We start from the raw sequence: 23,061 nt of genomic DNA on the forward strand, positions 1-23,061 counted from the left end.
AGAGAACAGAAGAAAAAGAGAGGGCATAATTATTAATTGTGCACTGTGTTAATGTGAGGAAGATGAGTAGGTGGTGAGGATTGAAAAAATCTAATAGACCACATTTAAGAGAAATAAAAGAAGGACGTACTCAATAGGACATATCACTTTAAATCACCTAAATGTGCATTATCTATAATCACAATAGAGCCTCATGTCTTCCCCGATGGACCTGTAATAAACCACACAACATCCTCACACTCCACCTGTGCAGTTGTAGGGTTAATGGTCTTGTAGGTTTTTCCTCCTTCAGCATCCACAAACTCTCCATTTATAAAGAGTTGGTGGGGAATTCGGATCGTCATGTTGTTGATATTCATCTCTACCTGAAACATAAAGGTTAATACAGAAATCTTTAGTATGTCAATGGGAACTAATCATGAAATAGGAAGAGCTGCTTTTATAAGATTAAACGCTACAGAAATGTTAGAACCTCACATAGTCTACATCTAGTTCTTCTTCAGCATCCTCTCCCCTCAGCTTCCTCACACACAGCTGGATGAATTCCTGAAAGGTTGTTGCCATGTAAACATCCTCGTTCTGTAGCTGTAGCTGACTCGCCCTCAACTTCACCTCCTCCACCAGCCTGCAGGAGAAAACAGATAAGAGTTTATACAGACAGTTATACACTGAGTTATACACAATTATACAATGTACAACTAGGTATTAGATGATGATAATGACAATAATATTAATAATAATTTGAGTCAGAGTTTACATGCTTCACATAACAAATCACAATATGTGGTTACCTGACAACATCCATAGAGGCAGCACCAGACTTAAAGAAGTCGGTGGAGTTATCAATCGTCTCAACAGTAGTCAAAATGCTCTTCCAGACAACCTGGATACACACAGAGGAACACACACGAACACACAATTACAAACACACACAATCACAAACACACACAATCACAAACACACAATCACATACACATGAACACAAGCACAAACACACAATCACGAACACACACAAACACACAATCACAAACACACGCACACAAAACACACGCACACAAAACACACGCACACAAAACACACGCACACAAAACACACGCACACAAAACACACGCACACAAAACACACACAAACAGATGCACAAGATTATTTAAGAGACACTCCACCCTCTTACATTGTTACATCTGTACTTCATTATAAACTCAAGCCTCATTATTACAAGCCATTGCTGATTAACAATATCATACTGTATTATATTTATCTGGCATTAAGGTATCATACTTCTCTCATATCTCTATTCTGATAGAAGGCAAAGATAACTCAGATTACTGATTAAAGATTACGTTTATGTTTAAAGTGACTAGTCAAATGAAGCCGATGTTAACGTTCACAGCAGCACAATCTATTTAATCAGCTCTTCAAAATAAAATGCCAGACACTTTGTTGTGATCAGGTGAAATATGAGGCTTCTGTGAGTAGCTGCAAAGTGAACAGTGCTTCAGTGTCTCACCCTCATCTGCTCAGCAAAGTTCTTCTCCTCCTCTGTGAGCTCCACTGCAGTACTGGAGGCAGCCTTGAAATACTGAGCAGCTGCAATCATCTTCCCATCATCAAACTGCAGGTTCTTCACCAGCAGCTATAAACACACAAACACACACAGCCACATACACACCGTCTGCTTAACTATGCAAATCTTAAGCGCAAAATTGGGTAGCACTCAATGTGTACTGCATAATACATGTGCTTTAACTGCACCTTGGTACTGCCACTAACTGTTATTTCTCTCTTGTACATGCATTCTGTTTTCTAACTAAATTCACTATTCATCCCACTTCCTTCTCTCTCTCTCGCTCGCTCTCTCTCTCTCTCTCTCTCTCACACTCAATGAGAGATTTTGTGAACTAAAAACAAAGCTTTTTCAGCCTAAGCAGACAGAAGTACAGCTTATGTAGTGGCTTGCTGCAGTCAGCCAATATGGCCAAGATGAGCTGACTGCAGCTTTATTTTGGACTGATGAGCTGAATAATTGTGTTCGGTGCTGCTTTAACAAAATTGAACATATTGTCCTTTTATGGCTAATGTTGCATTTATAGGCTAGGCTATTGCTGTAACCGAAATATGCTCATTTTTGATTTTCCTTTATAGATGACTGCATTGAAAGTATGAAGAGCTCTCCTTTGAATCATTATGAGCTATACTATACTACTTGAAATTCTACTAGCATTACTCTGGGTGTTCTCACCGCCTTGCCGTCGTTGCCGAACAGAATCAAGCCGTTCTTGCTGACCAGACCTGGGCGACTCGCTCCGGGGATTTCCAAAGGTTGCCCTTTAGCTGTAGATCCATTATCCACTAATGTTGAACCATAAAATGTCACATTCTATAAGGGCAGGAAACAGAGCAGAGAAAATCCTTCTAATTAACCATTACTCAGCATACTTAAGCAGAAAGCAGGTATTAGATTAGATTTTTGATCAGTGTTTGGATGATGTGTTAATTTAACAGGATTTTCTACCATGTATTTTTTGATGTTGTGTGGATCAACAAACGCACACAATGTGCATGACAAACCTTTCCATCAACCTCTGCCCAGGCTCCAGGAACTTTATCATTTCCTCGGATCCAGTTATGAATGGCTTCTGCAGGCTGGTTCCAATCAATCTACACACACACAAACAGACATATCACATCTTTGTTCAACTCAAGCACTCCACCGATTTTGCTCAAGTGATGATTTGTGGGTATTAAATATGTTCTGTATCATTTAAAAAGAAACCAGAATCGACATCCAAACAAACATAAGCTTGTCTACCTTTGCATTATCTTTCTTCTGAATGCATTCATACGTGGCTCCTTCCTCTGGCTGCTTGATTTTCGGAGCCTTACCTTCTGCAATTAACTTCACTGCCTCCACCTTAAACATATAAACATAGTCACTAAAAAGTCATCAGCACATATAAAGAGAACTGCAAAAGCAAGAATATATGTCAATGCAGTGGGCACATTCCATTATGTCATATAAACAGTGAGTGGTAGGGCTGAGCACAAGGACGCATGTGTTGATATCAGGATATACACTAAATAGTATGTACCGTCTTTTTATTTGAATTGTTTTCCTAATAAATTACTTCTTCAGACTTTACTGTGTGCCCATGTTGCTAGCGAAACTTTACCAAAACAATATACTGGTAAGCATGTCTTATATATTGAGTATCACAATGACATGATATCTTCCAACCATATTGAGTTTAAGATTTAAATACATGGCTGCAGTAGCTTCCGGCACTGATTCTCACCATCCCTTTGACTCCCTCTGGAAACAGGAAGCGCTTATATATGGTATTCACTGTGTCATCAGGCTCAACATTACACTCTTTCTGCAACAGGATTGGCCCAGTGTCCAGTCCATCATCGGCCCAAAACACAGTAAATCCACCCTTTTTGTCACCATGGATAAGAGTCCTATAAACAATACAAGAATTTTTCAATATTGGCAAAATATCCAGTGGATGTGCAATAAGAAAAGTAGATAATGTTTATTGTGCTATTTGGTGGCATTGAGCATATTAACTAATCACAACCACACACAAACTTACACACTGACCAGTTAATGGCCGAGGCGCCTCTATGGCGGGGCAGCAGTGAGGGGTGGTAGATGATGGAGCCGTGCTTTGGATGGTCTATCACCTCCATCGGGATGAATTGAGAGCAGAAGGGCAGTACATTGAGTTCTGCTCCCACGGCCTTATACTGTGCCACCACCTCATCGATGGCTTTGCCCTTTACCCGCCAGCGTGGAAACTTGAAAACCGCCACGCCATCCTTCTCTGCTTCAGCACCTGAGGTGTTCCACAGTCAATCTATTTTATTTCATACATACATTTCATACACTGAAAAGTTTATTTCACTGCAGAATGACAGAAGAACAGATATGGAACGTAATCGGCTTAAATAAACTTCTAGATGCGCCCAACATATACAGTACAGTAGCAGTCAAAAAAAACTCAAAGACAAGATTACAATTTGAAATAATACTCAAATCCTTTTGACAGCATGCTGTTACACCTGTGAAGAAACACAGTTTTCCTTCATTTCACTGGGATGTCACAATGATTAATCACTGCCGTCCTGAAGATGATTTATTTTCATTTATATTGGTAATCAATTTTCCTAGCACACTTCACTAATGCAGTACAACAAGCGCAGGACTCTTAACTGTCTAATCGCAACTATGCTGCTTCATAGCTACTGATCCATAAAGAAATACAGAAGTGCTGTTGAAGTCTCTATCAATTAATGCATCGATATTTGTTCTTGAAGTCACAGACTCAGAACACGATCAGTCTACATCGCTGTTGGGAGGATATACAGCACAAAGAGGCAAATATTTTTTTAAGTTAGCTAGTTGTTACAGGACAACTGGGAAGCTTATCTTAGCAGCAGGTATTGCTAACATTTCTAAATGATAGCAAATAATTAGTGGATATCAATATATGCTCTGGATACTGACAAAGGTTATTTTTTGTTCAAAAGTGTGTGGTGAAGCCAGAAATTCAATCCCACACAGGGTGAATGCAATATTTGTCATCAGACTGGTATGCTAGGATACATTTCAAACAGATCGTTTTGTTATTTCACTGAGATTTGGGGGTTATATAATTCTGCAGTTCTCAATTTTGAAATTTGTACACATTCTCACCACACCTGATCCACCTGATCCAGCTCCTGAAGCACTTAATAATTAACTGCCTTGTTAAAACAGTGATATGCAGGTCAAGGGGTCCAAATGCACATTTCTTAAACTTCTACACAAACACTATTAGAAGAGGAATGGAGAAAAAATAGACTCACCTAGTGGGTCAGCCTTGCCATCTTTGTCAGGTATAGTAAACACTCCAACTATAGTGTGGCCCTCCTGCCTCAGCTCTTTATACACTTCCTGTCCAAAAAGGCTCTGGCCGATCACAGCGATCTTCATTCTGAAGCCAAACTGAACCACGGGTAAAGAACAATGAAACTGAACAGGATATTTATGCACAGACAGACCATAACCACTTACCATGAGCAGAAACCAGTACCAAATATTTAGAGCTGCTCACACCCTTTTTTGCACTTTTTATTGCAGTGTCATATTTGCATACTATATCTGATACAGTGGTACCAAGAGGAGTGAAAACGGGAGTTATTTGGGTTGAGCACTTCCTTATTTCCCTATTTCGAAAGAATAAGTAAAATAAGTGGTATTTAAATACTTCTTGTTCAACCTGTTGTCTCTGCTGAACTTTCAGCAATAGAAAAATTTGCATATGAACTGCAGTGATAGTTGTTGCGTCACTGAGATAAAAACCAAACCTAAGAGCCAGAGTTGTATAATGTGGATTAATTCTGACACATTTTTTAATACATTTGCATGATAACACCTGGAATCTCATTTAAATTTTTATTTGTTTCGTGATTTCACCTAAACAAATACCTGACACATAGCAGCTTTCCACAAATATAGAGTTAGATCCCTCACTGACAGCAAACAAAAACAAAAGGGAACGTCCTTCAGGTTGATGTCTTATAGTGGAATCAAAATCAAATCGTCTCTTAAAATAACTAAAATGCATAACATGTCATTTTCTTTCATCATTACAAGAGCAACAAGCTATAAATCATGTCTCACCACACCGAAAAAACCCCAAAACACTCAGCGTTTGATATTCACCAGACATTCAGCCATAATAAAATCACTTTACTATAAATGTTTAAAATATACACTCTTGAAACTAAATCAGAAAACCTCTACATTTTGTAAAGTAATTCCAAGACAATGATTTTCATCCTTGAAAACATGAGAAGATGAGCAAAGATCTCCTTTAGAGGTTCACAAACACTTTTACTCTGTAAAGACATTTCTGAATAAAGGTCAATAAATCTATTGCGTTACTGGCGTACAAAGGATGGGCAAAGCTTTTGAAACATGTCTGAGTCTTATTCCAGTCCTATAAGAAGAAATCTATTACATGGGTTGCGAAACATGTTGAGAAATTTGGGAAAATTAACTGAACGGAAGATTTCCACATATTTTGTATTATTGGCCTATAGTAAATAGAAGGCCTTTGGGGGACGACGATGATGCCTGTGCCTTCTTTTTTCAGCTCATAGTATAGATTCAGGTTCCAAAAGAAATGTAAATCAGTGACCGATGAGGATTAATAGGAGACAAACAGAGAGGAGAAACATCCACACTGACTTGAATGCGGTGAAATGTTAGAATTTTAAACAAACAAACAAACAAACAAACAAACAAACAAATAAATAAATACATTTAAAAAAGCTGTAAACTGAACACTATTCGTTAGAATTTATTTATCAGATATTATGTATTATTAAAGTCATATTTTGTTCCTCCGTTGATTTATTTACAGCATCTTCACTTTTCCACAAACACAGTTTTTTCCTAACTACACATTTTCACAAATGAAGTGATGTTTCACATGTTCAGTTACACGTGATGTAAGACTGAATTAAATTGCGGCGTCATGCTTTTCTACAGATATATTACAATATATATTATACGATTTCACACGTTCAATTACACACGTATTTAATTTCTTCTAGTGTGTTCTACAGAGCTGTGTTGAATCGACGAACGTGACTTTTACTTTGAAGTCTTCTCAGTGCAGAACCGCTTGTTGACTCTTGTGATTCACAGGTAAAGTAGATAGAGCACATCATCTTATGTTAATGACGGAAACCATCGCCTTGGATTAGCTTGACTTGTAGAAAGTGAATAAAGAGGTTTTGTTTTATTTTATGTCAAGAAACAACTCGGGGCTGCTGCATTGTAAATATCACAGTTGAATTGATATAAATGGACTTTTATTTTATAGCACGCTACTGTTTGAACGGTTTTACTGAATCTCTAAAGAAAACGTTCAGATGTGGAATCTGTCAAGTGAGTTAGTGAGTTACTTTAGGACTGAAATTAACCTGTCCCTGTTCTGCATGTTGAATTATGTGCGTTTTTTTTTTTTTTTGTCAACAAAAAGACTTTTATTATGATTGATAAAACCTGTCAAAGCTGCTTTAGACTTCAGGCTCACTTTTCATTAAGAATCTTGCAAACCCAAAAGCTGTTACTTACCCACAATGCATTTCGCACAATGTACTCTATGCTGCATATGATAAATTAATCAAGCACGGATTTATCTATATCAACAACTTGATTTTAGTTTTAAAAAACAAAACAAAACTGAATACCTTTGCAAGTCTTGAAGACCCTCCTTGTGTGTGTGAAATCCAATGGGAGTGGTTGGAATTTATTTCTGCGCCTGGTCAGACAGCCTGAACAACCAATCAGGTTAGAGTAAATCTCTCAGCAGCCAATGAGAGGAGGGAAGAAGAGCCACGTCCTAAAAATACATTCTGTCATAAAAAAAGTTTGGAGTACAATAAAGTGCTCCTCCATAAGCACTGTGGAGGTTTAGACGTCGTCGTCTTTCTCTTTTCATGCCAAGGGGTGAAGGAACTGTGCTTATGTATTGGTCAAAAACATTGGTCAAGGTCACAGTCAGGTCAAATTTCTCATGTCTCATGAACAACAACGTCTCATGAATTCAACACACTACTGCTGCTGTATATTGTACAAAAAGCATATTACTGCACAAAGCTGTTATTTGCACTACCATGCACTTCTCACACTTTATATACATTACTGATCAGTCATATATTCTGTATTCATATTTAATACTCGCACTGTCTATAATGTCTCACATTGTCTGTTTTGTCTTGTCTCGTCTTGTTTTGTCTGGTATAGTCAAAGCTAAATGTATAGAATAGTGTTATTTATGTCTGTACTTTTAAGTCACAAACAGCTGGAACCAAATTCCTTGTGTGTGTCAACACACTTGACCAATAAACCTGATTCTGATTCTGATTCAACGCCATCTAAGATCAGACTGTCAGTAGAAAAGTCTTGTTAGTGTAATATCTAAAACAATATGTAGGATATGATGTAGGATAACGATGTAGGATATGAATAGACTGATACTTGCTACAGCTTAATAGAATAGAGATATTTTGAGCTTGATCCTATCCTTATTAACAAGTCAGATTCGATCTGTTGGTCGAACAGGCTTCCTTGTCGTCTAATTGTTTCACATATTTCACTAACTTCTGCTGGGGTCAAGACAGAACCTCTGTTCACCAGATTTAATTTACAGTTTACACTCTATTTTAATAATAAGAGCATCCATACTGAATCCATCTTAGTTTGACTCCCCAAGCTGAAAACCATGACTAATGATACATTATAAGTTATTTTTTAATAAAGGATAATGATAAATAATTCTCAAACATTTATTAATGAATTTGCTCAAATAATACAACTGGTAGAACAAAGAAATAACTTAACAGCTTAGAAGAAAAGTCTACAAGCTTGACCTGCTCAACCTGTGTTTTGGTAGCAGACCAATCCAGATTTTTTAGCAGGGTTGTTAGACAAGTTATTAACTACTATACTGTAGCTCATGAAAATCATGGTGATTAAATATAGAATTTTGGTGTTTCACGCAAACTCATTGCCAACATTACATCAAGTACCTTTTCAAGTGTGGTATTGTGATAGGATGCCACCTTTGTGAATTCAATGCTACATATTCCATGGTCGGTGGTATTATTGGAAAGTAGTACCATTTAGGAACAGCAGTAACTCAGCTACAAAGCAGAAGACCACAGTCACAGAGCAGGGTCACAGACTGTGCCCCAATGCGCCTCAAGGTTAATAAAGACATGGCTGAATGAGTTTAATGTGGAAGAAATTGACTGGCGTGCACAGAGCCCTGACCTCAACCCTATCAAACAATATTGGGATAAACAAATTTATCAAAGGAACACTTCAAAATTTTGTGGAAACCTGCTCAGAAGAGTAGAAGCTGTTACAGCTGCAAAGTGGAACCAAATACATATTAACGTCTATATTTATATTAATATTTATAATTAGATGTAATTAAAATGCCTAGTGGTGTAATGGTGTCCCATTTGTCTATATAGCTATGTTGCTTCTTCAGACTGAAAAGAATGATATTTCATCTTTATACAGTACTTCACTGGGCAACTCCGTCTGAAAGAGTAAGTAAAAGGCTTTTATTAATTTCTTCCATTTTCCCATATTTGACTAGTTCGCTAATCTATTATAAGTAGAGTGAGTTTAGATTAGCCAGGAGTGTGGAGTATCTAAGTCAACATACTGGCTGCTGTGTGAGTCAGTTAAGCAGTTCCTGCTTCAGAAGGAAATACTATTAAATTATAGTTTCATATCACGGCTAAAAAGACATTTCACTATGATGCTTTTTTCTAGTTCTACTATATCATGACTATACAATAGTTTTACTGTGGTACTTTTGTTACATGGTATATCAGTAATGATAAATCTATGACAATAGTAACCATATTATATTGGCTGTAACACTGTTAAATTCTCAATTCTGATCTGAAATAAAATTTCTATAACAGACAGAAGTCACAGATTTTTTTATGTTTTCAATCTAATATGTTTATAGCAACAGCAGATGAGTGCTAACTCACGTAACAAATACCACAAAAGCAGATTTTAAACGCTGGGAATTGTGTTTTTTTGGGAGCAGATGTTTATATAGCATTTTTAGAAGAGTCTCTAAGAAGAGTAACCTAAAGTTTTCAAACACAGAATGAATGTCCATAGTTACTTTTATGTACATGATAACAGGACCTAGTTTCTTAGACATTGCTCAATATGAAATGTAACTACAAAAAGATAAAAAGTATAACATCCTGTGTTTAATAAATGGAAAATGTTGCTATAAATGCTGTACTATAAGAGGTATAAAATGTTTTGTGACATGCTATTATAGGTTAAATAATGAACTTTGTACTGGTAATGGCAATTTCCTTGAATAGCACCCTGAATATTGCCATATTGCAGTATCTGCCATAAATATTGCGCATTTTACATTTGATTTCTTCTCATATGAAGTGTAATTTCAGACAATAGAGGGCCCTTTACTGCAATGTCTCCAAGGTCATTTGGTAAAACCTGCAGTAACTTTCTCAGTATCTCTGGAAAATTGTCCGTAGTGTGTGATTGCGTGAGTGAATTAGAGTGTGTGTGTGCCCTGCGATGGGTTGACACTCCGTCCAGGGTGTATCCTGCCTTGATGCCCGATGACGCCTGAGATAGGCACAGGCTCCCCGTGACCCGAGGTAGTTCGGATAAGCGGTAGAAGATGAATGAATGAATGAAATTGCTCAGTAGCTCAAGTTAGACCAGGTAAAAGGCTCTGCAGGGTTTGCTTTGTCTGGTGATAACAGAAGAGAAGATACAGAATAAATTCTGATGTTGCCTAATGTTTAAAGAGAATTATACCAAGTTGCTCAACACAGTTGTCTGTGCCAATGCACCGGGTGACCTGAATAAATTCATCCAGTGCTTGATGATACTGGTGTTACTGCCACCATAAACCAGGTTTAGGATCAGAGATAATGCAGTTAATGTTTTGGGAGAGAGAAAGCACTAATTGCCCAAAGGTCCTGAACCTGTTCTGTTTCCACACATATAATAAGGAAGAAAGAACTTGCAGAAAGCTCTTGTAGGTTTTTTCTCTTCCACATGATGACAGCAACCAGACTATAACCGAGTATCTTCCAAATTGGTCTGCAGTACAAAACAGGTTCTGATTTTGTGCTATTTTCTAGCTCCAAATATGCATTCAAGAACCCTGAATATGTAGTAGAGGTGTGTTGTGCACTGGGGGAGTCAGAATATAAAGAATTCCCAAGAACTATTTAAATGTTGCATACATATATCCGTATAAAGTAAATATAACTACATCCATGCATAGCTCTGTATTACATCTAGGACAAATGAAAGATGATAAATATTTAATTTAAACAACAAGATCTGTCAAGACAGTATATGATATAGAATGTTTAACCTAACCCTAACCCGAGGCAATGGTCAGGTAAATAGTGAACAACTGTAGTCATAAGTACAGAAAATAACCAAATACTTCATGTTAATCAGTTTGCATTTCCCTTTCTAAATATGATACCTTTAACCCATCCAGTGCTTATTGCATCTAACATCTCTGGCCTTACTTCCAAATAGCTTGTCATTTCTTTTGGCATACCTGGCATATTTTTATTGTTCTCTTGTTGTATGGTAAAACTATATTTCATTTTTTAACATAATGGAATTCATTGAGGTCATTTTTATAGAACAGATAGAACAATAAGCAACATTACACATTTCACACTGCAAAACCATGGGGGCTGCAAACTTTTGCACTTTCTTGTAAGCTATTCTTATTTTTACCTGGATAAGCAAAAGCAAATCATAGAGAAAAGAAATTTCTATCCTTTTTTTTCACCAACTTTTGAGTGTATTCTGTCCTTGTTTAATTGACTGTCATGTCTGCAACTCATAACATTAAAGCACAGGAAAATAACTCCATCTTTCTAGGTCCAAAAATAAAAAAGAAGCTACATAATCCAAACATTTTCCTTGAAAAAGATGGAAAATACTATGATTCCTATTGCATATTATTTAATAACTCATATTACAGTAATCATGTTCCTTGTACTAGTAGTGCTGCATATTCAGTTATTTCTGTGGGAATATGTATTTTGGTTGACCTTGACATTTCAGATCAAACATTTCTAAAGGACTTTGCACCACATCTACACCCGTCATTGACTAGAGAAAGATTAACCATGTAGCAAAGCATATTGCAAAAGCTGAGCTCAGTAATTCAGCTAATCGTTTAGAGACACACAGCATCTTTATTATCTCACTAAGTACATATCAGAATTCAGCAATTTTGGCATAGCTTCACCAATCTTTGTTATGTGAAATTGATTCTAAATTAATAATAAATACATTTGCTCTTAATGAATTTGCACTTTCCCCAGTGTCTGTTTTCCATAAGTCAGAGGAGTTACTGATTGACAGCTCTGAGGTCAGCTGGACATAAGCAGAAAAACACATTCAGAGTAATTGTTTCCATGACTTCTCTTCCATGTTACCAGACTATGACGCAATATATAAAACAATAGATATATTACTAGGTGAACAAATGGTTAAGAAAGTAACATGAATATGATCAATACAGCCCTGCACACAGAAGGAGAAAACATCCATAACTTTGTATTTTTATTCGCTTATCACTGGTGAAGGAAATGTATGAGAGAACGGATGCATTACTCTTTTTGACCACATGTCGGTGCTATTGCTACACAAACAGCACTAACTCACTCACACTCCTCCCACGCTACTCAATGTGTGAGATTAATGGTCTGCAAGAAAGACGACTTGATCATTTACATTTATATTAACAGACCCTCATGTCCATGTTAGTAAGTTCCAAAAATTGGCAGAAAGCAAAATGTAAAATGATTATACACACAGAGAGAATTAGTATTTCAGGATTTGTAACCTAAAAGAATAGAGAATGTTGTGAGTTTACTCCCATGCTATTATGGTTAACTGAAAATTAGACATTAAAAGCTCATTCATAAATATTAGCCTTTGTGCATATGGTTTGAACAAACCACTGACTGCTCAAATCTGATCACATCCAAAGAGCAAACTCCTTTACTGTGTTCCAACCTTCTGCAGTCTAAACCAGAACTCAGCTGTAAAGGACTGAGGTTCTGATTTAAAAGGAATAGTCAATGCCAGGAAAGAAACACACACACACACACACACACACAAGTAATTTCCATCTTATGCTAAAATCTAGTAGGTTTTGAATGTTGAGTATTTGGACCTGTGTGAAAAATATAGTAAAGAGAGTCATAAGAATGTAAAAATGTGGTGCTTAATGATGTAATTGTTGAGGTATTTATCTTATATAAGAATGTTTCACCTTGTGGTTTGCTGCTAACATGCAAACACAGACACCACACAGACACACACACACACACACACACACACACACACACACACACACACACACACACACACACACACACAAACTGCTGAGTAATCTCCATCTTATGTTAAACTAGTAGGTTTTGAATGTTGAGTATTTGTTCCTGTGTGAAAAATATAGTAAAGAGAGTCATAAGAATGAAAAAAATGTGGTGTTGAATGATGTCACTGATGAAGTATTTATCTTATATAAGAATATTTCACCTTGTGGTTTGCTGCTAACTCACACACACACACACACACACACACACACACACACACAAACACCACACAGCTCTCTGTTCCACACAAGTGAGTGATAAAAAATATTAAGTCACTCTCTCCACAAGTTCCATAAAACATCAAAAAACAATTGAAAAACATTTGAAAATCAAGCACAGGGAAATAAAACTAAGTGCGGGTTTCCATTTGACACTCGATTCCTCTCCGTGCCTTCCATGACTGGTTGGTGCCGGTAAGGCATCACCCGATACAGGGCCCACTGTTGGCAGGGGCAGCCGTACAGCCTGACGTCTTTACTGGTATAAAAATAATACCCACAGTCATTAGGAATGATCTGAGATCAGAGCCTGGGAGCAAAACCAAACAAACTGGCTTATGTAAGAGGGTTAACATCAATTATGGGGGGGAAAGAAAAGAGGGGCGAGAGAGAATACAAGTGAAGTCTGAATTCAAACAAAGAAACACAATAAACTTTAGTGAATAAAATAGGATGTGATCTGGCTTGGAGTTTGAAAGACCGACGCAAGACAATCTTATATTCTGTCTATGCACCTCTGAGTGTGCTTCATAGCATTTCTGAATGCCTCTCATCTACAGACTGAAATAAAACCCATCGTTACTCCACCACATGTTCAGCCACAACGGGCAGTTTAGAACCAGTTTGTTCTGCCTCATTCTGCTCTCAGTGTGCTTGTGTGTGTGTGTGTGTGTGTTTGTGTGTACACGTGCACATGTGTGTAGGCATGTTTATATATCTTGGTGGGGACCAAACTTCCCTATAAGACTGGCTGCTTCCTGTGAGGAAAACATTTTTTTTTTCATATAACAGATTTAGGTGTAAACAAAGTGATCTGTATTAATAGTTCTATCAGTGGAAAAGACAGTGTATTAAGTGTAGGTCTTAAAATGTATGACCTCATCTTTGGCCCATCACTGACTAATACACACCACAGCTCTAAGTGCTATGTGATAGTTTATGTGTAACAGAGGATAAAGTATTTTAAAAATGTGGTGCAGTGTCTTCTAAACACTGTTTTAAACACTTGTTTTTAAACTTTAATTCATTTTAATGTAAAATGTTGATGTTTCATTCAAAAGACACTATTTTGCTACCTTTCTCATTCCAACTGGCTGACAGTAGTGTTTAAAACATAACAGTGTCTGTACATAGATGTTTGTTCAAGTAAACACAAAATGCATATTCCTGGGAAGTTGCAAGGACGTCTAAACGACACCACCCTTAACACACAGTCTACAAGTGTTACTCATACCCTGAGGGGGCCAAGCACGCTAAGTCTATTTAGAGTCTTCTGGTCAATGTCTGTCCACCTCTGCCCACAAACAGGCTCAGAAAGTGTTCTTTCCCTTAAATTCTTTCATGTTTGTTGTTTTGACTGACTATGTCCGAGACGTGTATATTATCATACTAAATAGCGAAGTCGAAATAGATGCAGCAAAGTATTTTGATATACAGTAAATTTGGACATTGTATGGTGTGGTTTTGGGATTTCCAGCATATCAAATATCACAGATTTTCAAATACACACATTATCATTAGAGTTGCAAACATGTTAATATGTATTATCTTTATAGATGTAAACATTATACATGTGTATTATTTGTTTTATTAGCTGTTATATGACATGTTTCTTGCTACATTCTAAATCTGACATGATCATTTTTTAGGTTTCATTTATGTAACTCTCATCTCTGCTTGAGTAGTGTGTGTGTGTGTGAACATTAATCTAATCACACACAGATGTCAGTGCTATATTTAAAGATTCTCTATCCCCTTTCCCCTGTGATGAAGCTCTTCTGTCATGTCACATATCTTCCTAGAGTGTTAAGTTTCAATCTTAAAACACACATGCAACAGAGACACAGCTGTTCTCTATTTGCATAGTGATATTTGCATTTCATGTAAAGTCAGGTGCTAAATAACTAATTTCAGTAATTGTACTATCTCTAGGTTATGAAAACCTGTGTGGGAGCTTTCGATATTTTGGCTTGTACTGTGCAAAGGATATGGTGGGTCCACATTTTGGTGCCATACTGAATAGCCAGCTTCACTGTGAAAGACTGAAGTCTCCATGCGCAGACTTTAAAGCACATTTCTCTGCTTTCACCACACTAATGTCACCTTGTTCACAAGCTATAAAATATATCACAACCTGTCTTTTTTATTTAGTTCCACTTCTACTCAAAGTGAAAAAAACGATTAAAGTGTTTAAAAGCAGCGTCAGAATGAATTAGTTTCAATCCTGTCATCAGCTGTGGCTTTTGTATCACGGATTTATTCAACACCCGTCACTAATATGCGCGAGACATCAGCTGTGGTGTAATTGGACCTGTTACAGTGGCTAAGAACTTGGATTGTGCAAAAATGCAACTTCCTTGTGCAGATAAGCGGTAGAAGATGGATGGATGGATGGATTCATCCAATTCATTCATAATTAAAGTAATAAAGCAAAAGCATTCAGGTTTATAGTGTGAATGGTTTATAGACATTGACACCAAACTACTTTTAATACTTTAGTGTGAGAATTTTGCAGCACGATTTTTTTTATTATTCCTACAGTATCTATTCCTTAACAAGCACAAGGTGTCAGATTGTGAGCAGAAAACATTGCTGAGATGATGAGATTATGGACATGAACTTTACCTTCATTTTTGGTAATAACATGAGAAAGATTATTCATTTTTTCTTATACACTCAGCCCCTTGTATACACATTGCTGAGTCATTAAGGTTTCCAAACGCTGGTTGTGCCACAGGGAAAACCAGGTCAGAGTACGATGAACAGAACCCAGGATGGTTACTATTTAAAAAGTCAGAACAGCTGATGTAATCATTTTGCCTTTTCAAATAACCTGTGTCTGCATTTGAGGACACTGTTGTATAACTGACACACACACACACACACACACACACACAACAGCAATTTAATCAAGGTAATCAAGATAAATATAAGCACATTGTGTGAACTGAACATGACTGCAACACATCACACTCTCTCTCTAAACACATTACACATTCTCTCTCTCTCTCTCTCTCTCTCTCTCTCTCTCTCTCTCTCTCTCTCTCTCTCTCTCTCTCTTTCTCTCGCTCGTATACCAGACATGATGGAATGAGGGATGCCTTTGAAATCTGCTTTTTATAGCAGCTCTGGTGTTTGGTCAAAACAGCTCACTAAATACATACACATACATACTACAAAACAAAGAATAAAAATCTCTCTCTCTCTCTCTCTCTCTCTCTCTCTCTCTCTCTCTCTCTCTCTCTCCCTCTCTCTCTCTCTCTCTCTCTCTCTCTCTCTCTCTCTCTCTCTCTCTCTCTCTCTCGATATCTCAATCACTCCCTCTCATCTTCAGAAAGAAGAGGCATGCTTCTGGCTCATGTTCTGCTGGTGTAAGTTCACTGGCTGTGTTTCTTTGCCTAGCAACAAGCATAACACACATCTCACTCTTGGGTCCTAAATCCTTAACATATGAGCCTCATTTGCTCCAGAATCACAAACAGCATCTCTCTCCCTCTCTCTCAAACACACACACACACACACACACAAACACACACGGCTGTACGAAGTGTAATTGTGATTTAAAAAAATATATAATTTGTTATGTACTGTACTGTCATGTACTCTTGGAATTACAGAAATAAGAAAAGGAAAGAACAGACAAGGAAGCATTGAACAGCACAGCATTTATTTACTTATTTTGTTTGCATTTTTTTCAATTAGAAAAAATGTTTAATTAGAAAATTAGAAAAGTATTTAATTATAATATTCTCATCATCTGTATGGTGTAGCTGGAGCGCAGGCCTGGTTTTGTCCAGCCTTTAGCTTCCAATCCTTTTACACACATAGGAAATCAACTGATTCTCCATAACTCATACAGATACCACTATATAAGGACCAGACTAAAAGCAATCACTAACTAACACTAATCACTAATGTGACATAATCTCTCTCTCTCTCTCTCTCTCTCTCTCTCTCTCTCTCTCTCTCTCTCTCTCTCTCTCTCTCTCTCTCTCTCTCTCTCTCTCTCTCTCTCTCTCTCTCTCTCTCTCTCTCTCTCTCTCTCTCTCTCTCCCTTGCTCAGGAAGCTTTTTATGAAGAAAAAAGAGGAGTTTAACATTTGTGTTCAATTTAGTCCTGTTGGCCTGTTTGAGACCCAAAGGCAAGATTTACATCCGACCCCAAAAGGAAGCAATCTGCTTCTGTGTGTGTGTTTGCGTGTGTGTGTGTTTGAGTGTGTGTGTGTGTGTGTGTGTGTGTGTGTGTGTGTGTGAGTAAGTGTGTGTGTGTGTGTGTGAGTAAGTGAGTGAGAGAAAGAGAGAGCAGAAAGGGAGTAAGGAAAGTGTGAGAGCAAGAGTCTGCTTTGCATGCACCCCATATTTCAGCTGAGGGCAGCAATATGGTATTTTAAGTTAAACAACAGGACAAAGATCTTTTAAATGAATTAAGGCACACACATGTATATGTCTATCTATACAGTACATATATATATATATATATATATATATATATATATATATATATATATATATATATATATATATATATATACATATATACATAGATAGATAGATAGATAGATAGATAGATAGATAGATAGATAGATAGATAGATATAGACACAGTATTTTACACTGTCATTTCTTTTTCACACTGAGGTTCTCCTACTTCATGATTTCTTCAGCCAACATCTGCAGAAGAAAGAAGGGTATTCAAAGAATTTGCAGAAATGGTTTGTGCAGAACTCATTTCTGTTGATTTAGTCTCAGATTTGTACAGACAGGCACATACATGGTACTGGTTTTAAACCTGGCAAAACCATATAAACATGACCTTTTTATAGGTCTTGGTCCCAGCACAAGTGGCTTTAGTTTCAATGAATGATCTGTGACAAGAGCAAAGGTCAGTGCTGCTTTGTAAATTTCATGGGGTCATTATTTCTCTGTAAAGCTAAATGCTCTGTTGTCAATATGTGTAAAAAGTTTTATGCTGTGTCTTTGTCTTGTCTTGATGGTCTACTCCCTTAGTGGCAAAAAGTTCACTAACAACAAATACAACGAAAGTGTGTCATTACAGAATAACTACTGTACAAAACTAGAATTCTGTATTTATCGTGTAGTTATTCTGTCTAAAATATCAATGTAAACCTTATAGTGTTTTTTATAGTTATTTTGTTATTAGTTATATTATAGTTATTTAGTTATCGGGATTAATGGTGTCAATGGTGAGAAATACAGGCAGATGCTCATCCATCATTCAGTACCATCAGTGAGGCATCTGACTGGCCCCAAATTTAATCTGCAGCAGGACAAAGACCCCAAACATACAGCCAATAACATTACAAACTATCTTCATTGTAAAGAAAAAAACAAGGAGTCCTGGAAGTGATGCCTCAACACCCACAGAGCCCTGATCTCAACATCATCAAGTCTGTCTTGGATTACATGTACTGTAGAGACAGAAGAATTTAAGACTACATCCACAGAAGTGTGGTTAGTTCTTCGAGATGTTTGAAACAACCTTCCTGCCTAAAAATATTAAATCGTATATATGAAGGCAGTTCAGTAGTAGAGTGGTATAACTATTATGAATATAGTGCAGATGTTCCAGTGTGTTAACTATAGTGTAACATATGCAGTGCAAAAAAAGCCCAGTAGAGGCAGTGTGTTCAGAAAAATTCAGAAAAGTCAAAATTTTAAGTATTGTCTTGGTTGAAAGCCTGAATGGCTCGCGAGAGGAAATGCTCTCCTGACCGCAACAAAGAGTTGAGGTCTGCATGCTTTCTCCCGTAGATCATACTGATATGCAGTTTTATGTAGAGCAGCATCCACCTCCACTGAGACCAGAATGCAATGAGTCAATTAGAAAAAGAATTATAAAAGGGTGAAAAAAAGTAACCAATTTAAAATGCATTTGTCCATTGTTTGGATGGCTCAGGTCTTTCACTATCTTCTTGGCTTTGGTCCAGCACCACTTACTGTAGATAGACTGCAAGTGAGGGAACTGATACAGTTAACTGATCACACCACCTCTGGAGAGCTGGCCTATTCTGCTTGGTGCTGTTCCCAAACCAGTCTGTGATGTTTCCCATCAGCACATTAACACCTTTGAGTGTAGTCTGAAGTCCCTTAGGCATCTATGGTAGTAAAGAGACTGACAGGTCTTCCAGGGTATTAATGTGACAGGACCATAACATGTCCTGCGTGTTGTGAAGGCCCACTGTACCTGAAGCTGTCCACTCTCTCCACTGTTGACATTAAGCTGGTAGCTCCTCTTCTTCTTCATGCTAAAGTCCACTATCAGCTAATTTGTCTTATTGATGTTGACAAGTTTGTTCTCCTGCCTCCAGGTAGGCCATTATCAGAGATCAATCCCACCAAAAGTGTCCTCAGTAAACAAGTGTGTGGATGTACACAGCTGTATAAAATAGCTTGCTCTGCTGTAGAATTACAGTTTCCCTTCACTGGAACTAAGTGTCTCAAACATGCTTTAGCATGATAATGATGCTGTGCTCAAAGTGAGATCCATGAAGACATTGTTTGATAAGAGGGTAGTGGAAGAACTTCAGTGATTATTCACCAGGTCCCTTCACCAAACATCAGTAATAATGCACATCCTCTTGTGGCTAAATGACACCACTGAATTTCACTGCACATTGTAAGTGCATGTTTTATTGTGCATATCATTCTCTATCTTCTCTCAGAATCTTGAATATGGGTTGGTCTACACAAGTGGTGCAAAATAAGGATTAGAAAGCATGAACATTTTACTACTTCTACAATTTACTTTACCTTTGGGGTGGATACAAATATGTCTATATGGATTAAGAATAGTCAAAATTCTGTTACTTTTTCACAATTTTATTTAGTTTAAGAAATTCACTGAATTTTATGTTATTGTATTGTTTTAATACAATGAAAGGAGAAAAACGAAATGCCAAATGTTGACATTAAATTCATATGATAGCCAATTGAACTAATTCATTTATTTCTAATTTTTCTGAAGAAGTGTGTGTTTTATTAGTGACATGAATATTTTAGGAATTTAACTTGCTCCCTTTCAGACAATTCTTGGCCAAAAAAAATGGGCAAATATTTACAAACGGAAAAACTGTCAGTTAATCCTATCCTTTGGAACATTTTGTCTCTACAAAGATGTAAAAACGTAGCAAAACACACACAGGGATAGCTCACAAAGCACTTCCTATACTAACATATAATTAAAATTGTTTCTCCACATCATTCTCCACAGTTACTGTTTGCATGTGTGTGCGTGTGTGTGTGTGTGTGTGTGTGTGTGTGTGTGTGTGTGTGTGTGTGTATGTGTGTGTGTGTGTGTGTGTGTGTGCAGGCTTTTTAGCACTTACTTTTAGCAAATATTAATACAATGTTGTGATATGAATTTTTGTGTCAATTTTTGAATGTTTGTATTTATATAAGAAAGATTTAAACTAGTAGAATTTAAAAAAGTTCAAACCATTTTATTCCAGTTGTTTTCCTGATGAGTGGCTTCAAATCCTCATGTTGGATTGTATAGCAGTCACTGGTCTAAGCCTTTTCCACATTTTCTTCCCTGGAAAAGGCATTTCATGAAAAAGTCTGACTTATTATTACACAATCAGACTGGTTTAGAGTAATCTACTTCTGACATACCTAAAAGTGTAAAGACTTAATAGATGAACTGAAAGTTGCTGCTGCTGCTGACTGTTGTTCAGGTCTGCATGCTTTGTCCATTAGATCATACTGATATGCAGTTTTATGTAGAGCAGCATCCGCCTCCACTGAGAACAGAATGCACTGAGTCAATTAGAAAAAGAATTATAAAAGGGTGAAGAAAAGAAACCAATTTAAAATGCATTTGTTATATATTAATGTAATCTGAATTAATATTTTCAGCAGATTGTAGGAGTTAACTGCTTGAAAACTCATGAATAATATTTTAAATATTCAATTATTAAATATCTTTTTTTTTCTGAAATAAATATCAGTGGATGGGGGGCACGGTGGCTTAGTGGTTAGCACATTCGCCTCACACCTCCAGGGTCGGGGTTCGATTCCTGCCTCCACCTTGTGTGTGTGGAGTTTGCATGTTCTCCCCGTGCCTCGGGGGTTTCCTCCGGGTACTCCGGTTTCCTCCCCCGGTCCAAAGACATGCATGGTAGGTTTATTGGCATCTCTGGAAAATTGTCCCTAGTGTGTGAGTGCGTGAGTGAATGAGTGTGTGTGTGTGTGTGTGTGCCCTGCGATGGGTTGGCACTCCGTCCAGGGTGTATCCTGCCTTGATGCCCGATGACGCCTGATGACGCACAGGCTCCGCATGACCCGAGGTAGTTCGGATAAGCGGTAGAAGATGAATGAATGAATGAATATAGTTCTGTAATATTGAGGAAATCAGCAGCTTATTACACTCTCAGAGCTGTGCATCATTGGGCCAAAACCTCAAATCATAGTATGACCGTACTAAATAGCTTGTCAGTATGCCTGGGACACCATTACTATTTAAGTATAGCGCTCTGTGCACTTTGTATCATGCAGTCCTGAATACTGTATGAAGGTGTATGGATTTTGCAGTGTGTTGGCGCTGACACACAAGTTCCTCGCAAGTTCCTATGTTCTGCCTTTTCTTATAACTCCATTGTTGGAGCATTTTAGACCAGGATATTTACACTACAGTACAACACAAAACAAACTAGTCACTATAAAACTATTATTCATCATTTTTAAAGGTGGCCTACAAAGAGCACATGTATATAAATTATAATTAAATACATTTTCTTAATAATCAATTTTCTTGGTTCTTAACAGATTTAGTTATTATATTTAAATCAAAGTAAAGCTGTTAAATACTTCCAGGATGCCCTTAACTGGGCTTGTAAGAGTGCTTTCACCACACACACATATTTTGCACCCACATACAGCTTGCAGTTTCAGTTTTAGAGGGAGAACATGCTAATTCACTGATTACTTAAGCTTCCATAAACATGTGACTTCACACATATCTTAGTGATGCCAGACACAGCAACTTCCTTCCCAATCAAAATGCCAAATTCTGTGTTTCCATGGAAAGCCAAACACATAAACAGCAGTGCATTGAGTGGCCTTTAAAGAATCTATTCATCAGCCAACAGAACTAACACACAATCAAACAGCCGATGGAGGAATGAACCACTGCGTTCACAAGAAGCCATCTGTGCCATGTGTTTGTGAGTGCGTATTTGCTTTATGAGTAAAAAGGTTGCAATGCAGGATCGCAGAGTTTGCACTGGTGTTGGTGTTTGTTTAAATTGGGGCCAGAAATCACAACAGATCAATTGCCAATTGCTGTCGATTGGTCAGAAAGACAAGTAAAATGTGATTAAAGAAGCCCTAAGCATCTAAAACATCTGTACAAAAATATTCAGGCATCCTCTCTCTCTCTCTCTCTCTCTCTCTCTCTCTCTCTCTCTCTCTCTCTCTCTCCCCCTCTCTCGCTCTTGCTAAATACTGGTGAATCTGATGGTGATCTAAATGCTGCTGAGTTTTATATATATATATATATATATATATATATATATATATATATATATATATATATATATATATATATATATGTATAGACAGAACAGTCTATCATCAATCCTCAGTTTGGCTAATGGGCTGTTATTAGGCCTCTCTTCCTGGTGTGGTAAAACACAGACAGCAACTTGAACAGAATTCTAAAAGCTCCCTGTTTAATTCATTTTTAGAACTGACTGGTTGTTTTTGTAAGTGAGACCACATGGCTAGATATATCACATTATGCCCAATTTATCTGATTAAGCCCTGAGTAAGCAGTAGTTTGTGCAATAAGTCAAAACAGAGTTACTCAAAATTGGATGGAAAAGTAAAACCAAA

General features: G+C 37.2%; 1 protein-coding gene across 2 annotated transcripts in view; it reads right to left on the reverse strand.

Moving 5' to 3' along the window:
* aldh1l1 (aldehyde dehydrogenase 1 family, member L1) overlaps nt 1-7,387 on the reverse strand; it is a 12,993-nt gene extending 5,606 nt beyond the window's left edge. Inside the window, exons 1-11 of one of the 2 annotated variants that reach the window (XM_060868028.1) lie at nt 7,246-7,387; nt 4,849-4,987; nt 3,602-3,836; nt 3,294-3,459; nt 2,810-2,911; nt 2,569-2,658; nt 2,240-2,377; nt 1,508-1,633; nt 792-883; nt 478-625; nt 246-365 (exon numbers count right to left, since the gene is read on the reverse strand). In XM_060868028.1, the coding sequence (XP_060724011.1) occupies nt 246-365; nt 478-625; nt 792-883; nt 1,508-1,633; nt 2,240-2,377; nt 2,569-2,658; nt 2,810-2,911; nt 3,294-3,459; nt 3,602-3,836; nt 4,849-4,975 (1,344 nt within the window). In that variant the 5' untranslated portion in view covers nt 4,976-4,987; nt 7,246-7,387. The other variant, XM_060868029.1, reaches the window with a different exon arrangement.
* Between the last annotated feature and the right edge of the window lie 15,674 nt (nt 7,388-23,061).

This window comes from Tachysurus vachellii, chromosome 4 (assembly GCF_030014155.1).
Source record: "Tachysurus vachellii isolate PV-2020 chromosome 4, HZAU_Pvac_v1, whole genome shotgun sequence".
NCBI classification, from domain to species: Eukaryota; Metazoa; Chordata; class Actinopteri; order Siluriformes; family Bagridae; genus Tachysurus; species Tachysurus vachellii.